The sequence below is a fragment of the Podarcis melisellensis genome (genome assembly GCF_964234715.1).
Source record: "Podarcis melisellensis genome assembly, chromosome: 7".
Lineage (NCBI taxonomy): Eukaryota > Metazoa > Chordata > Lepidosauria > Squamata > Lacertidae > Podarcis > Podarcis melisellensis.
The window spans coordinates 85,381,110-85,399,095 of NC_138539.1; the positions used below are offsets into that span (position 1 = coordinate 85,381,110).

Here is a 17,986-nt window from a genome sequence, read left to right on the forward strand (position 1 = left end):
TCACAATGGATACTAATGTGTACATGAGCGAGATGATGAGCCGTCATGATGATGAAGCCACAAGGACATCACCTTCAGAAGGGCTGGAAGAAGGAGAAGTGGAAGGAGAAACTCTCCTCATAGTAGAGTCTGAAGACCAGGCATCCGTGGATTTGAGTCATGATCAGAGTGGAGACTCTATAAATAGTGATGAAGGGGACACATCCTGGACAGAAGAGATGTCTTATTACTGTGAAAGATGTCAGAAATGGATACCAGCAAGTAAGGCTTCCTAATTCTTGATTATTTTAAATAATAAAAACGTGTCCTTTGTTTTGCCCTTCTGACCTCAAGGCCTTGGTCAGGAAGACCTACAAGATTGTGACTCTTGCTGAGCTGGGCCTTCAGGAAGCAGATCAGACAGAAGCCAGTTGAAAGCACATCCTTCCCAAGGCACAAACCTAGCAAAAGGTTTTTCCACATGACTTGTAGTCCACAATCATGAGTGAGTAGCAGACCTCAGAAGCTTCCTGGCCCTCCTGCTTGCTGGTAAATGAGCTATGCCCCTTTCAGAAGAAAGAATGGGTGGATATCCCATTCCCCTTTTTAAAACATGGGGAGGATTTCCCGAAGAACCCCATTGACAGGAAGGCAGAGGACCCACAAACTCTCAGCCTTAGCCATCAGAGCCTCTATGGCAGCTTCCTTCATGGCGAGTGTATGCCTCCTCTAAGCTCAGCCCCTTCTGCTGGATGTTGCCCATAGCACCACCCATCAGCACTAGGGACTATGAAAAGAAGTTAAAGCCTGTGCCTACACAGAGATGCGACTGCATATGCTCTTCAGTTTTCAGCCCTAGCCGAGTCCACTGGCATGTGGACTTCAAGGCCAAGGCTAGCCTCTCCAGTGATCCCTTTAGAAGGGGCTAGACTAGCCTCTTCAGGGATGGCGTTCCCAAGAACTACATAAAAGCTATAGATAAGAATTTTTTTCTGGTTTTTTTTTTGGGGGGAAACCTGCACGCACAGTTCTTAAGATTTCAAAAGGAATTGCACTTATGATACATATATATGTGATATCTCCAAAATAGAGACAGATGTGCCCACCAATTGAGGTTACATGGATTTCTGTAGGAGGTGATTAACAAAACAAAACGCAGAGTGAATGAATGCTGTTGGAATGAACCCCATTTGTGCTGTTTTGGACCTTGCTCGTAATGTGTTGGTGTGTAGGCCCCATTTGTTGGGAAAGAAGGCCTAAGGTTTTGTTTGCTTCTTTACAGATCAGGTGAGAGAACAGATCACCTATCTCAAAGGTGATAATTTTTTCAGATTTACTTGCTCTGATTGCTCAGAAGATGGGAAGGAACAGTTTGAACGGCTGAGGCTAACTTGGCAGCAGGTAAGTAACAAGCAGACCCTTAGTAATTGCACCCAAACTGGATTTCACATTTCTGTGTATTATAATAAGGTGCAAGGGGGAGGGGTTGTTAGCAAGCTTCTAAGTGTGAATCTAAGGTTTTATATTTGCTTACCCTTAAAGGTACATGAGTATTTTGGAGTCTAAAAAACTCATTGCAAAAAGCCAAATTATTTTTTTTTTATTTGAGAGTTCTTTATTTGTTATGTAAACACAGAAAGGAAATTATCTTTTGGCCATGGATTGTTAAAATAATTGTTCCAAATTTAATCAGCTGTGCTGCCTTTTTGGCATTGCAATACACAACTGAGAAACATGGACATGCTCATAGAGTAGCATTGACCCTCCAAAAAACCAGGAAGTTAGCAATGTAGATAATACAACTTGTGCTGCTCCAACATCTCTAGTACTCTGGTAGATAGACAGGGAACCACATTGATAGTAATGTGGACTGTGTGAAACTCAATGTGTTATATGTGGAGAGGGCCTTCTTGGTAGTGGCACCCTCCCTGTGGAATGCCCTCCCTTTAGATGTCAAGTAGATAAATAATTACACAACTTTTAGAGGACATCTGAAGGCAGCCCTGTATTGGGAGATTTTAACACTTGGTGATTTATGTTTTCAGATATGTTGTAAGCTGCCCAGAATGGCTGGGGTAATAATAATAATAATAATAATAATAATATCTTATGACTAGCCAAGGAATGATTCATAGCTCTGTAAATTGTTTCACGTATAGGAGGCCTGGTTTCCTAGCTGTGTCAACATAGTAAGATTTTATCTGGTGCTGAAGCTGGTACACTTTACAGTCACCATGTTGGCTACTGGGAAGCAGTGTTTTTAACAATAGACATACTGTAACAGACATTACTTCCTCTACAGTCACCCCAAGTTACATTTCCAAGGATGCTTTGATTTCTACACGTGAATCAATTTGCAAATGTTTGAAACAACCTTAAGCGATGTACAGGAGTTCCCTTATCAATAACCTAGATATTATGTATACCATGATATCACTTTAAGTAAGAGATAACATTTAGCAATAGCATCAGACTTACCCCAGTGTCCAAGGCAACACCACAAATACAGTGTGCTGAGGATACACCCGCATAAGCAATATTGACGGAGAAATGCCTTTTTGATACTGCTGTACCTCACCACACACAAATCACAACCCCACAAACAAGTATACATATATGTTTCAACAATTTGAGTGCACTTACTTTTGTGGTCTAAACCACTGAGCCTAGGGCTTGCCGATCGGAAGTTCGACGGTTCGAATCCCCGCGACGGGGTGAGCTCCCGTTTCTTGGTCCCAGCTCCTGCCAACCTAGCAGTTGGAAAGCACATCAAAGTGCAAGTAGATAAAGAGGTACCACTCCGGCGGGAAGGTATACTGCTTTTCCATGCGCTGCTCTGGTTTCGCCAGAAGCAGCTTAGTCATGCTGGCCACATGACCCGGAAAAACTGCTGACAGACGTCAGCTCCCGTGGCCAGTAAAGTGAGATGAGCGCTGCACCCCAGAGTCGTTCGCAACTGGACTTAACTGTCAGGGGTCCTTTCCCTTTTTTTTTTTTTTACTAAAAGCATAGTAGATGTACATAGAAGAGTACATTCTAAACATCTTTGCATTCGGAAGCTTAAATCCCATTAAATATAACATGCACATGCATACAACAATTCTTTCAACAGAATGACATACAGAGAAGGAAGCATAGATAGTTCCAGTATTTCACATGTGTGGGGAGAAACCCCAGGAAACTAGTTCAAGTCCAACAGTGCCTCTGTAAGGGGAAGAAGCCTTTTTCTTGGGCTCCCTGCTCCTATTCCAATACTCTTCCAACTAGACAGTGGCCTGAAGACTACATATGCTACTCTTGGGCGATGTCTTCAGTTAAATTAGATGATAATAATAATAATAATAATAATAATTATTATTATTATTATTATTTTTTATTTATACCCCGCCCTCCCCAGCCAAGGCCGGGCTCAGAGCGGCTTACAAGCAATAATAAAAACAAGATGAATGATTACAACTTAAAAACAAAAATAAAATACATTAAAATAATGGAACATTAAAATATTAAAATGTAGCCTCATCGCAAGAGGAGAAGGAAAAGAAAAAAGAAAGAGAGGGAGGGAATCAAATTGGCTCCAAGCCAAAGGCCAGGCGGAACAACTCTGTCTTACAGGCCCTGCGGAAAGAAATCAGATCCTGCAGGGCCCTGGTCTCATGAGGCAGAGCGTTCCACCAGGCCGGAGCCAGTGTTGAACAGGCCCTGGCTCTGGTTGAAGCCAATCTAACTTCCTTAGGGCCTGGAACCACTAGGGTGTTGCTATTTATGGACCTTGGGACTCTCCGTGGGGCATACCGGGAGAGGCGGTCCCGTAGGTACGAGGGTCCTAGGCCGTGAAGGGCTTTAAAAGTCAAAAGCAGCACCCTAAATCTGACCCTGTACTCCACTGTGGGAGATACTTTGCAGTTTGGCCAGACTGCTCCAATGCCAAGGGACAAGTTGCCTTCACTCCTTGCTGACAGATGACATACCATAATGAAATAGAGAAAGTTCTATTTACATAGTGGCTTACTTGTGGCGCTGTGGGTTAAAGCCTCAGCGCCTAGGACTTGCTGATCGAAAGGTCGGCGGTTCGAATCCCTGCGGCGGGGTGCGCTCCCGCTGCTCGGTCCCAGCGCCTGCCAACCTAGCAGTTCGAAAGCACCTCCGGGTGCAAGTAGATAAATAGGGACCGCTTACCAGCGGGAAGGTAAACGGCGTTTCCGTGTGCAGCTCTGGCTCGCCAGAGCAGCGATGTCACACTGGCCACGTGACCTGGAAGTGTCTCCAGACAGCGCTGGCCCCTGGCCTCTTAAGTGAGATGGGCGCACAACCCCAGAGTCTGTCAAGACTGGCCCGTATGGGCAGGGGTACCTTTACCTTTTTTACCTTACTTGGACAAATTACATGTAGTCAGTTGACTGGCATGCTAATCCCATTCCCTAAATTGCCTCCTGAAGATACCTGAAGTAAATTGCAAGTAGGACTACTACCCCACAATACAGAATAAAAAACTATTAACTATGTTTTATTTGTGAATATTGGAGTCAAGGGAATGGTGTTGGCTTATCTAATCAGTTATAAAATTTCAAAATTCCTTTAATAAATAAATTTCTCAGTTATCCAAGTTCTCCAAGCTGCAAATTGCCTAACAAGCTTTATGCTCCAATTCCTCCTTAAAACATACTGCTTGGTTAAATAGGTGTTTTAACCAAGTCTGTCATCAAATTAACTACATTGCAAGAGTGTATTTTAAAGTTTCATTTATTTGTTACTTTGTTCCAAAAATATTCTCAACTAAATAAAGCAAGGACTTAAATTGCATTAACATAGCAACATTGCAAAAGTTCTTTAATGCATCATTGTTTTTTTATTCATCATGATATAACTTTTTCTGCTCCTTCCAATTCAAAAGGAAATGCAATTTGAGTTTTTGCTGATTAGCACCGCATTTTTCGCTCAATAAGATGCACCAGACCACAAGACGCACCTAGTTTTTGGAGGAGGAAAACAAGAAAAAAAAATATTCTGACTCTCAGAAGCCAGAACAACAAGAGGGATCGCTGCGCAGTGAAAGCAGCGATCCCTCTTGCTGTTCTGGCTTCTGGGATAGCTGTGCAGCCTGCATTCGCTCCATAAGACGCACACACATTTCTCCTTACTTTTTAGGAGGGAAAAAGTGAGTCTTATAGAGCAAAAAATACAGTAATTGCTGTAGTGAGTACTTGCAGAGAAATATTTAAAAATATAAATACTATCAAATGGTACAATTTTTTTTAAAGCTGAGATTTTCCCTTATTAGGGTATCTTCAAGTATGCCTATTGCAACAAATCTTCCTTAAACTCTTCCATGAGTTCCCATAATAGTTAGGACTATAGTAGTATCATATTTCTAAGTATTTAATTAGAAAGTCCCTCTATGGAATCAGATACTGTACCCTGTTGTTTTTCCCCTTGTAGTTCTATCCAAGTTGAAGCCCATCCATTCAGGCCTTGTGAAAATCAATTTGTATCTGGAGATTGCATTGAATTCTGTAAAACAAATTTAGGTGTTTCCCAGATGACATACCACATACCAGTTAGTTTTAAATTGCTCTTGTCTGATCTTAGCTCCTTGTATTTCCATTTGTATTTTTATTGCCCCAGCTAGGGTAATAAAGGACACATTTGTCGTGTTCCTCTTTAAGGCTAAAACATATCTGAACATTTGTTAACTGAAATAGATGCATTTAGGATAATCTTAATCCAGGCAGATTAATTCGCCCCCAAACCCTGAATTGTCTAGGAGTTGATTATTTTATATAACCTGTTAGGAGAAGAGAATCTTTTTATTCCCCCCAAAAAATCTTTCTTACCTATTGTAAATGAGAGGTTCCTATTTGTGTTTCAGGTTGTTATGCTGGCAATGTACAATCTATCCCTGGAAGGAACTGGCCGCCAAGGCTACTTTAGGTGGAAGGAAGACATTTGTTCTTTCATTGAAAAACACTGGAATTTTCTACTAGGAAACCGGTAATGCCATTATGTTGTCTTGAAACTGAGGGTGAAGAACAAAACGTCCACATATAATTAAAATGTCGGAAAATATTTTTTCCTCCTAGTTGAGAGTAAAAGAGAGAAGGTATCCATAGTGGGTGAAGGTATAGTTCTGCATAGTATGACTTTCCCTAGCTTGTCTTCCTCCAGTTGGTTTCTGCAAGCAGCGAAGGCCAAAATATACGGCCATTTTATTTCAAAGTTTGTTCTGGTCTTTCAAAATAGCACAAGATTGCACCATGTTGAGAGTGACTTTTACCATCTCCTAGCCCTCATTTGAAATTTGTCCTAAGATTTTGAGAATCCAGAATAAAATTTGAAATAATGCGTATACATAGTTGATTGCAGAAATTGATTCCTGCTTCCAGTCCTTGCTACTGTGCTCACCCCATTAATTTCACTTAAGATCTGAAGAGGAACTAGCAATCTGCTACCAATGTAGTAAACAGAGCTCTCTTTCATAGACATTTTTCTCTTTCTTTGATTTAGGAAGAAGACTTCTACTTGGTGGAGCACTGTTGCTGGTTGTCTTTCTGTGGGGAGTCCTTTATATTTCCGTTCAGGGGCTCAAGAGTTTGGAGAACCAGGATGGTGGAAACTTGTCCACAATAGGCCCCCTACAATGAAGCCGGAAGGAGAGAAGCTTTCAGCATCTGCCCTAAAAACAAAAGGTAATAATTTGTAAACTGCATATCATTTGCACATTTAAGGATGCAGTAGTCCTAAAACTGGTGGTTTTGGCAGGGTGGGGGTATGTGAGGAAAGAGAGTGGGTTTGCACTCTTCTGTACTATTGACATTATGGATTTCAATCGGAAAAAAAAAATTCAAATGCAGAAATTTGTGAAGGGTACGCCATCATGCAAGACATCCTCAGTTTTTAAAGACCCGTGAACTTTCTGCAAAGGGTATTGTATCGGTATCTTGCCCCTTGTACATCCCATTATATGTTTCTTGGTTACTGCTTCTACTTCTCAGCCACTCTTGTTTTCATTCCCTAGCCACTCCCAAGCTCACCTCTCTATTCAGCCTCTCTATTCACCAGTTTCTTCCCCAGCTTCTTCTACCGCTTTGCAGTTCTCCTTTTCACTACTTCTTGCCTCTCTTCTTCCTCTTAAAAATTTGGTGGAAAACGTTCAATGTATGTGACAAAAATATATTGCATTCCCCCATTCTGTTATATGCAGTCTGGAATTAAAGAATGTTAGCACCTGCTTGTCACGTTTTCCTGTATCAGGAAAGGTGTATTTTTATTGTCTTTAAAGATAAAGTTTATGTTGGATACCTTCTGTAGAAATAGATGCTACCTTTGTTTTGGAGTAATAATAATAATTTAAACCTGCCCATCTGGCTGGGTTTCCCCAGCCACTCTGGGTGGCTTCCAGTAAAATATTAAAATACAGTAATTCATCAAATATTAAAAGCTTCCCTAAAGTTCTAAAGTTGGTGTTCTCTCTGCATGTCGGAACAAACCCACTACTTGTTCTCTGGCAGGTTCAAAACCATCATTAGACCCTATCATTACGGTGGAGGGACTTAGAAAGAGAGTGAGCCGCAATCCGGTAGAATCTGCCATGGAGCTGAAGGAGAAGAGATCTCGCACTCAGGAAGCCAAGGACATCAGGAGAGCTCAGAAGGAGGCAGCTGCCTTCCTGGACAGAAGCACATCCTCCACGCCAGTCAAATTCATCAGTCGAAGCCGGCGTCCTGACATTATACTGGAGAAGGGGGAAGTGGTTGACTTTTCTTCCCTGAGCTCCTCTGATCGAACTCCTTTGACAAGCCCATCTCCATCTCCTTCTCCAGATTTCTCTGCTCCCGGAACGCCAGCATCTCACTCAGCTACACCGAGCCTGCTCTCAGAAGCAGACCTTATTCCAGATATAATGCCACCCCAGGCCCTGTTTCATGGTAAAAGCTACTTTAACATTTCCTTGTCTATTAACCTCTATTGGATCTCATTTCCACAACCATTTCTTGACCATAGTTCTATTGCTGGTGGTATTTAACATCTACCAGGAACTTTGATACTTATTCTCAATAATTATATTCACTAACGCACCAAGGAAAATGTTTTCTAATGTGAAAAATATTCAAGCACTTATCAGTAATATTATTCTTTGTCTAGTATTAATTCATATAGCAAATTGTGTACCCAACCAGTGCTTCTAACAATCATATATATGTTCTCTGTGTTGCTAGATACTTGCTGGAATGTTAACTTTCTCTGATGTTCTCTTCTGGAAGCATATACATGGGCAAAAAAGAAGAAAATGCTGCAAGTGCTATTTCCTTAATACTATGTGTACTTGGTCTTGTATAAAGGGCATTATTATAGTACTTTCATGCGAAAAAATTAAATTAACTTATTTTCTCAACTGTACCAAAACAAACAAAATTAGCAATAACACTAGAACATAGAAAAATGCCTTTTTTTTTGTTTTGGTTGACCTTCTAGGTTGCTAGTTCTGGATATTCCACCCTCTCCCCCTCCCTGTCAAAACAGTTGTGTTTTAACTTTCCTAATGCTTTATTATTGCTTATTAAAATTTACGTTGCCTTTCCTTCAAACAGCTAATTTCAGGAGAGCTGAAAATAATGCTGAAAATATTTCACATCTGACAACCAATGCACCCCTTGGGTTTCAGATACTACATGGATAGACAAGTCTAAAAAGCCCAGGATGCAAATTTTCACAATCCTCTAGCGCAGCCTTTCTCAACCTGTGGGTCTCCAGATGTTGTTGAACTACAACTCCCATCACCCCTAGGTAGCAAGGCCAGAGCTCAGGGATGATGGGAGTTGTCGTCCAACAACATCTGGGGACCCACAGGTTGAGAACCGCTGCTCTAGTCTAGCGCAGTGATGGCCAAACTTGGCCCTCCAGCTGTTTTGGGACTACAATTCCCATCATCCCTGACCACTGGTTCTGTTAGCTAGGCATCATGGGAGTTGTAGTTCCAAAACAGCTGGAGGGCCAAGTTAGGCCATCACTGCTCTAGCGGCTATGGTGGCTCATTTACCAGAAGCGCTGTATTTAGCGTTAATTCTGGGAGTGTATACTCGATTTTGACCAAACCAAGCCTCCTGATACACATTTTGCTGTAATAGAACCTCATAGTAAGTCTAATAGGGAGGTGGGTATTGCTGTGGTCTAAACCACTGAGCCTCTTGGGCTTGCCGATCGGAAGGTCAGCGATCCGAATCTCCACAAAGGAGTGAGCTCCCGCTGCTCTATCCCAGCTCCTGCCAACCTAGCAGTTCGAAAGCACGCCAGTTCAAGTAGATAAAGATGTACTGCTGTGGTGGGAAGGTAAACAGCATTCCCGTGTGCTCTGGCTTCTGTCATGGTGTCCTGTTGCACCAGAAGCGGTTTAGTCCTGCTGGCCACATGACCCGGAAAGCTGTCTGTGGACAAACACTGGCTTCCTCGGCCTGAAAGCGAGATGAGCGCCACAACCCCATAGTCGCCTTTGAGTGGACTTAACCGTCCAGCGGTCCTTTATCTTTACCTTTTAGTAAGTCTAGCATTTCATTCTGACCAACTTGCCACAATCTTTATATACATCCATTAAGTTATTGTTCCTGGCTATTGTAACAGTATACTTTTAGATATATTTGTGCTACAGAAATTTCTGCTGTCAGATTTTTGTGGTCCATCTTCCTTCCTGAATTAAGCACCCTAATCAGAGCTACACTGGATCTACTAAAGTGGCCTGATTTTCATAAATCAAAACCTCTTTAACTAGCAAATGTTGAGAATACTACTTTGGAAAGATCAGTCTCAACTGAATATTAATGGGGAATGGCTGTGTACCCTTTCATATAAAAGCCACAGTCTCCTAGGAAGAACACACAGTTGTATTCTAGATTCAAGTAGGTTAGCCGTGTTGGCCTGATGCAGTCGAAATAAATTAAAAAATTGTCCAGTAGCACCTTAGAGACCAACTAAGTTTGTTCTGGGTATAAGCTTTTGTGTGCATGCACACTTCTTCAGATAAGTTGTATTTGTTACACTGTCACAAAGTTTATGGACTATTTTGTTTTGTTTATAGATGATGAAGAGATGGAGGGTGATGGTGTTATAGATCCGGGAATAGAGTATATCCCACCCCCGAGTGGTCCAGTGGGAATGATCCGAAAGAAGGTGAAGACACCAGAGCAGATTAAGCAAGAGATGGAGAGCGAGGAAGAAAAAGCAGAGAGACTTGAACGCGACACTGAAAACTCTGATCATACTCGCACATCCCTTCAGGATCAGGGTCGAGACAAAAGGAGGATGCAGTTGGAACATAAGAACGCTAAGTTTGGCATGCCCAAGTATGCACCTGTTAGCATCTATGAAGAAAAGCTTCTCTTGAGGAACTTGGAGAGCTGCCCAAATGCTGCAGCCATGACCCCCGAAGCTCAGAGACTGCGGCGCAAGTTGATAATTCGGCAGGCCAAGCGCGAGAGAGGCCTGCCCCTCTTTGACTTGGACAGTATTGTGAATGCAGCCCTTCTCCTGGTTGATCGGATTTATGGACCCAAGGAAGGAATTGCTCCCTGTCCCCCAGCAAATTACGCAATGTACAGAACTACCAGCCAGGATTTCAGAATCTTGGATCGATACCAGGTTAATGTTTCCAATTCAACTGTTTTTTTGATAGCTCCCATACTCTGGATAGGGGTAGTGGGCAAAGGGAACTCAACCTGTTAGTCCATATACCACACGTCTAGACACCCTTTCTTAGGTCATTATCTGTGAATCACTGCCCATGATCACATCCATTGTGAAATTTCTCTTAATGGAATGGGGCAATGTGTTCCTTGGCACTGGCTGCTCAATCCCTTCTCCTTTCCAGAGAGTGAGCGAGTGCTTTGCTGTTTTTATGGAAGTTATATGTGGCAGTTTTCACTTACTTTATATCCATTTCTTCTAGGTATACTTAGGTGATGCTTTTGTGTCCAGAAGGACCAAGGAAGTGTTTTCAAGGGCAACAAAAGAGCTTGCCACCACAAAGCCTATTAGGGTGGGGCAGTATCTGGCTCTCATCATTGTGATATACCAGCAGTTAAATTCCGCAGTATGCTGATATACCACAAAGTCTGGTATATCGCTCAGCGCAAGCCCCCATGCCGCTCCAGCTTGTGTGAGTCAGAGGGGCATCGGGACTTCCTTAAACTGATTAGCTGGAGGATGGGAAGCCTTCTGCTTCTCAGCTGTGCAAGCCCCCATACTGCTCTGGCTCAGGTGAGACGGAGGGATGGGGTGGGGGCAAACAGGCAGGTAAGCAGAGCTTGAGAAGGTGTTCACCTTCAGGTGTTCACTTTCAGGCTCCATCTGCCTGCCTGCCTGCGCCTTTGCCGTCTGTAGGCAATTTGAGCTGGCACAATGTATTGCCAGATCAAAATGTCTAAAGCTGGTATTTCAATCTGAATGACATCTCGGTTTCAGACAACATACCAATATATCACCCAGCTCTAAAGCCTAGATAATGTGTTTCTTCTTCTTCAGCTTTAAAGGACCTTAGGAATTCTATAAATCCATAAAGCTCTAAGGAGCCCTCTAGTGAGGGATCTGTAGCTACACTCTTGGCTCGATGGAGATCACCCAGAAACACCTCAGCTTGTTTCTCTACTGTTGTAGACATCTGGAGCATTCTGGGACTCCTCGGTTCAATAGCTAACATTGTCCAAATCCTGGGAATGACATTTTATCTGTATATTCTTGGGTGTTAATGTACGCACTCATTTATAATTTACTGCTGCAGAAGTTAATGGTTAACTGGAAACCAAGTTATGTTTTTATTGAGCATATTATGGGTGGAATTCAACATTGTGCTAGCAAAGGTTCCATCTGCGCAAGCATTTCAGCTTGCCACAAAAATATCCCACCTCTCCTCCCCTGCATGCTTCACTGATGGTTCTGCTGATCTCCCTAGAGCCAGTTTCAAGGGGGTGGGGAGAAGAGGTAGGGAAAGCCCTGCTGCACAAGCTGAAGTCCTTGCTCAGAGATTCTGCTTATGGGCTTGTAAAGTGAATCCCTCCCTGTGCCCTGAAACTGGGTGCGGGAGGCTTCTTCCACTGAAAGACGAGTCACAAAGTCATTTGCATAGCTCTGCCCTCGAAGCAAAGGGGGGGGAGCAAACAACTCCTGGGTAACCTCCATCCATTAAAGAGATTACAGTGTCCCAGTAACTTCATTTTTATAAGACCAATAAACTAATGCTGTTTGAATTCCTAAGAGGGACTAGGTAATCTCAGCATCTTGCAGATAGGGCAACTTAGGTTGTGTTCAAGGTGTAGTGCAAAGATTTCTCTTTGCACAATGGAACATCCTTCCCTTCTCCCTTTGTGTGACCCCTAAACCTGTTCTGGGTTCCCCACCCCCCTGGTACACATTTGGGGATGGCATGTGGGGAGGAAAGGGAGGGAATCCTATTGTGCTGGTGCAGCTTTCTAGATGCATACTGTCCGTTCTCCTTTTTCAAAACTGGACTTGACAGTAGTAACAGCCACTTTGTGATCGGTGGAAATTACCATTTATAAAATAGCCAGTGGTACACTGTAGTTAACTTGCCATCGGCATTTTTTTACCAAGATGTTATTTGTATTCTATCAGCGATAGCTCTCTTCTTTATGTTCATTCTAGACTGATTTCCTTTTTTTTTTTTTTTTTTTTTGGCTTTGCTTTACAGACTAAGCTGTCTGCTGTGAAGGGATTTCGACAACTGCCAACAAAATTTCTGTTCCGACTTGTAGGCTCAGAAGATGCTTTGACTGACCACAGCATTATCAGTCCCTACACTTCCCGTGTTTTGAAACCCTACATCAGGTACAGATCACAGAGCTGTTTTCACTTATGAGCAGATGGCTCTTTCTTCTTTTCCCCTCCAGATTTGTTCTCTTTCTGGTCAATTGTTGAACATTCAACTCTTAGGGCCATGACTGTAGGCTGAAATACATGTTTTAAAAGTTTGTAAAGACAGTCTGTTAAGTCTGCTCTGTTTAATAGATCACTGTTATCCCAATATTACAGATGGAGAACTGAAATTGGCAGAGGTGATTTTACCACCAAGTAAGTCCATAGTCCATAGGGACGCGGGTGGTGCTGTGGGTTAAACCACAGAGCCTAGGACTTGCTGATCAGAAGGTCAGTGGTTCGAATCCCCGCGACGGGGTGAGCTCCCGTTGCTCGGTCCCAGCTCCTGCCAACCTAGTAGTTCAAAAGCACATCAAAGTGCAAGTAGATAAATAGGTAAACGGCATTTCCATGCGCTGCTCTGGTTCGCCAGAAGCGGCTTAGTCATGCTGGCCACATGACCCGGAAGCTGTCTGCAGACAAACGCTGGCTCCCTCGGCCTATAGAGCGAGATGAGCGCCGCAACCCCAGAGTCGGTCACGACTGGACCTAATGGTCAGGGGTCCCTTTACCTTTATCTTTAAGTCCATAGTCCTGTGAAGATGTATGGGTTCTCAGTGTAGGTGGCCTTGCAGGGCAGATACTCAACTGCTCCCTTTGTGCTTTATACCAAAAGCATGGAAACATGAAGTATTACTTGTTCATCTTTCCTGTTTTGGTGGTATTTCATAAGATGCAAAACTCTCATGCTAGGAGGATCGTTTTTCTCTGCAGCCCAGAGTCTATTCTTCCTGTGAGTATGCTAGAGTTGGGATAGAAACAAATACATTTATCAAATGTACAGGAGCACAGCATGCACAACTTCAGATATTTTGTCTAGGTAGTGGAATACTCTCCACAAATAGGAAGGTTTAATAATAAAATAAAAGGCAAATTACAGCTTAATGAATTAATATGGAGCACCTTAAGGACTGAACAGATAGCAAAATAATTTCATCAGTGGGGTCCCTGAATTGCTGTGAAATAGATGATGTGGTTACCTTTTTGGTAGTTTGGTGGATGGATATGGTCCCAGATTGAAATATTTAGTGCATGGACAGAAAAGGGAAGGTGCTCTCTCCAAGCCCAGACACGTTTTCCAGCATGGTATCATAATAAGACTTGAGAGACATCTGGAGAATGGTGCACCCTTGAACTTAAACATGGCTGTTCTCCAACTTGTGACTGGCTTTCACAACTAGACCCCAGCAACAACAAATCTCTCCTGTTCTCTGTTCACCATACTTGTGTCTTAATTTCAGGCCCGACTGAGTCTGACTGCTGTTATACCCTGAAAATGACAAATATTGCTGTTGTGTCCCCTCCAGGCGTGATTATGAAACCAAGCCTCCAAAACTAAGGTTGCTGAATGAGATTCGTGCCCATTCGCACAAGAATGATCCCAGCTGGACTGCTGAGCCAGAGGCACCCATTGATTACTGCTATGTTCGCCCTAATCACATTCCCACTATTAACTCAATGTGCCATGAGTTCTTTTGGCCAGGTAGGATTTACTAGGTGGTCAAGGGAAATAATGGGGCGACTACTCATTCCATTCTGGTAGATGTACTACAGCTCTAATGCTGCCACTGCTTCTCTCTCTCCCCTTCCCAAGGAGAATTTCAGCTGCCCCCCACAAGGCATACATTAGTTTTGAATCCTGGGAAGACGGAAGAAGGATGGGTGGGACAGTTGGAAAAGAAAGGTAGTGGGTAGTAAAAAGCTATGAAGCTGTTTTTTTTGAAAAGGAAAGGAAAATAAAGGGTTTTGGGACGTTGATTAATGAATTTGTGCCTGGTGCCATCATTTATCTGTGTTGAGGGGCTGGGCAAAAATACTTTTATTCGCACAGAATTTTGGCCCTTAATTTGGAGGCTACTTAGGTATTTTTAGTGGAGTGGGTTGAATTGGCTATATATATTATGACTGAACATTGTGGGTTCTTATTTTATTATTGTTCTTATACATAGTTTAAATGTTTGTTTTTGCACTGTATGGTGCTTACAGTCACTCTTGTGGAATAAAAAGAAATGTAATAGTAATATTAATATTAATAAAAAGCCTGTGTGCATGTATCAATGCATTTTCTATTGGCTGAAGTGACCTGTTTCTAACAGAACAAGCACCTATTTTTCTGATTCCAATGGAATCTCATAACCTTATAAAACCGTCTTTAATTCTCTCTCATGACTGAATAAATGTAGCTTTTGAAAGTATATGTGGAAAAGTTGAATAACCTGCAGACATTTACTGTGATTTTGGGGTGTAATCCTGTGGACACTTGTTGTTGTTGTTGTTTAGTCGTTTAGTCGTGTCCGACTCTTCGTGACCCCATGGACCAGAGCTTCTGGTCAAAGACCCATTGAATTCAGTGGGACGTACCTCCAAGTAAGCATGCATTTAGGATTGAACTACTATGTCATTTTATTCATATAATTATAATATCTAACAGTATATTATTCCTTTAACATGGAAATGTCCTTAACATTTCGTTGTAGGATTATTTATTCCCAGTCCCGTAATTAAATTTTGAGTCCTTTAGGACGTTATGAACTAGGCTCCATGCTAATGTCAAATTATGAAAATAGGAGAGCTCCACATGAGCAAAGCTTTTTCTTTCTTTTCTAAAAAAAAGCCTTAAATAGATATTTTATATAATGTTCCTTTTCCATCAACAATCTGTGATCATTTGTGGTGTGCTTTTCTCTCCCACAGGAATCGACCTCTCAGAATGCTTGCAATATCCAGACTTCAGTGTTGTTGTCCTTTACAAAAAGGTCATTGTTGCATTTGGTTTTATGGTACCAGATGTTAAATACAATGAAGCATACATCTCTTTTCTGTTTGTTCACCCTGAATGGAGAAGATCAGGAATTGCAACCTTTATGATCTATCATCTTATTCAGGTAGTTTTATGATTTATTATCTTGAAAAGCATGATCTGTACCTTTTACTTTAAATACAAGTGCAAACAGGGCAGGTTTACTCAAGAAGATTTAGATCCCTTTGATGACCTACTTGTCGTTCAGTTGTCACATCTATGTTGTGCAGATCAGTGGTGTAGCGTAGCATGGGGGGGCTGCAGGGGCAATTGCTCCTGGTGCAAAATTCTTAAGGGCGCAGCCCATGTTATACCAATGGGCTGCAGTGGTCCTGAAGGAGCTGCAAAACTAGGAGGGGGCTCCCTTCTCTAGCCTGGCAACGGGTGCGGCATGAACTTTTCCTGGGTGGTTGGGTGGGCTGTGAGTGGGGAGTGGGTAGCCGGCCAGGCCTTCCTGTGCCAGGGCAGAACCCCCTATTGCTCCCTGCCCCCTTTGGTGCCTCGGGTTCGTATCCTTAGCTTGCAGGTGTTGTGCACAACACGCTTCTTATGCCATGGCTGGTGCCAACAGTGTGCATGCCGGGTCGCTGCTGTGCTGGGTGGTCCCTGTTGGAAAAACGCCCACCGGGAAGGGTGCCAACTTCCCAAGACACCGAGGCGTCTCTCCAGTGGTCACTCTCTGGCTGGAAACTGCCCTCAGTCCAGAGAGACCAGTAAGAAGCGACCCATCCATCCTGAGAGCACACTCGTGCTGCTCCTCGCAGCTGGTGAGATACAAAAATCCCAACAGTACCCTCATCTCCCTTCTGCCCTGGGGCCACCACAGAACCCCCAGCCCAGCCCTTGTGTGGGAGCAGGCAGCCGTAGGCACGGCAGGTGCTGTTGGAGTGCCTGGTGTGAACCAAGAGGCAACCATGCGAGCCTTGGCTGGCAGCATGCTGGCTCCTTGGCTGGACTGGTGGAGCTTTCTGTGGGTGTGCTATGAGCAGCTGGATCAGGGTGAGCTGCGGTGCCAGAGGGGCTCCGGTTGTGAGGTTGGAGTCCACGTCCAGCACCTCCCAGGAGAGCTCAGGGGGGAGGACACAGGATGTCATGCTAGCCCCTTTCCCATGGTGATGCTGCCATTCCTTTTTTACCTCGGCTCAGGCAACCCACGCTACGCCACTGGTGCGGATTCATTAAGGACGGGAAAACACCCTTGTAAAATTTGTGGCTTGCATTTGGGATTCAGGTACAGATGCCTAGTCGATCCAATAGCAGCACAACCCTAAATTCCCAAACGCAGTTTTGGCCAGCATGGAGCAAACGATCTACTTTTTTATGTGTTGTCTTGAGTTCTGTAGCTTTCATATCCAGATTGAATGACTCAACAAGTTCCTCATCACAAAACCTGTTAGTTCATTGACCAAATTTATTATCTGCTGGGGCTAATTGTTTTACCCCGTTTGCAAGTAATGAGATACTTCCACTTTCCACCACTCTTCCAGCCCTTTTTTTCTGGTACTTTTCTTAATTTATTTAGTGAAATTAAGGCTATGTCAGTGCTGCTGTAACTTTGCATCTTCTGAAGGTTGCTACTTCTTGAAGTTTACCAGTTGTAAGTACTGAATGACTGAGGTCCTTATCAAGCAGAATTGAAGGACAGTCAATCTTGGAAGCTAGCAATTCTGAAAATTTAGTATCCTGAATTCATTTTCCCAAGAGAAACTGGTATTAAATGTTAACCTGTGCTTTACTATATCATCTGTTATCCATCTATGATGTACATTAATGCATGATACTTCTGTCTGCTTTTAGTATCTCTTCCTCCTTGAAAGTTGCCTTGCTTTGACTGCACAGTGCTCCCATAATTAGTTATCTCCTCATTTCCCTCCTCACATGTAATACAACTCTTTTTTCTTTTCACAGACTTGTATGGGCAAAGATGCAACCCTTCATGTATCTGCAAGTAATTCTGCAATGCTGCTGTACCAGAAGTTTGGATTTAAAACTGAGGAGTACATTTTAGATTTCTATGACAAATACTACCCTTTGGACAGTAAGGAATGCAAACATGCGTTCTTTCTGAGGTTGCGTCGATGATAATGCAAGGGAAATCTGGTCACTACAATAAAATACGGTTTAGCGCTTTTACTGAGGTGCTTTGTTGCCTTTATTGCTATTAAGTTATTTGTCTGTGGTCTTTACTGATATATATATCTACTACAATAGAGTCTGTCTGGCCAAGACAAAAATACAGAAACTCCTTCCTTTTTCTGTAAGGATATAATTGGTCGTCCTGTTCTTCATGAA

General features: G+C 42.9%; 1 protein-coding gene across 2 annotated transcripts; it reads left to right on the forward strand.

Annotated features, from left to right (window-relative positions):
• Positions 1-5: 5 nt before the first annotated feature.
• Positions 6-17,827, forward strand: KAT14 (lysine acetyltransferase 14; the record flags this gene model as incomplete). 2 transcript variants are annotated; one of them, XM_081917789.1, is made up of 10 exons in its annotated part: positions 6-261; positions 1,262-1,380; positions 5,846-5,967; positions 6,481-6,662; positions 7,485-7,901; positions 10,046-10,605; positions 12,671-12,807; positions 14,202-14,377; positions 15,589-15,779; positions 17,603-17,827. In XM_081917789.1, the coding sequence occupies 10 exons, from the start codon at positions 6-8 to the stop codon at positions 17,774-17,776; spliced, it is 2,334 nt and encodes a 777-aa protein (XP_081773915.1). In that variant the 3' UTR covers positions 17,777-17,827. The 2 variants fall into 2 exon arrangements, with proteins under 2 accessions (XP_081773915.1, XP_081773916.1); XM_081917790.1 differs by lacking the exon at positions 7,485-7,901.
• Positions 17,828-17,986: the final 159 nt, after the last annotated feature.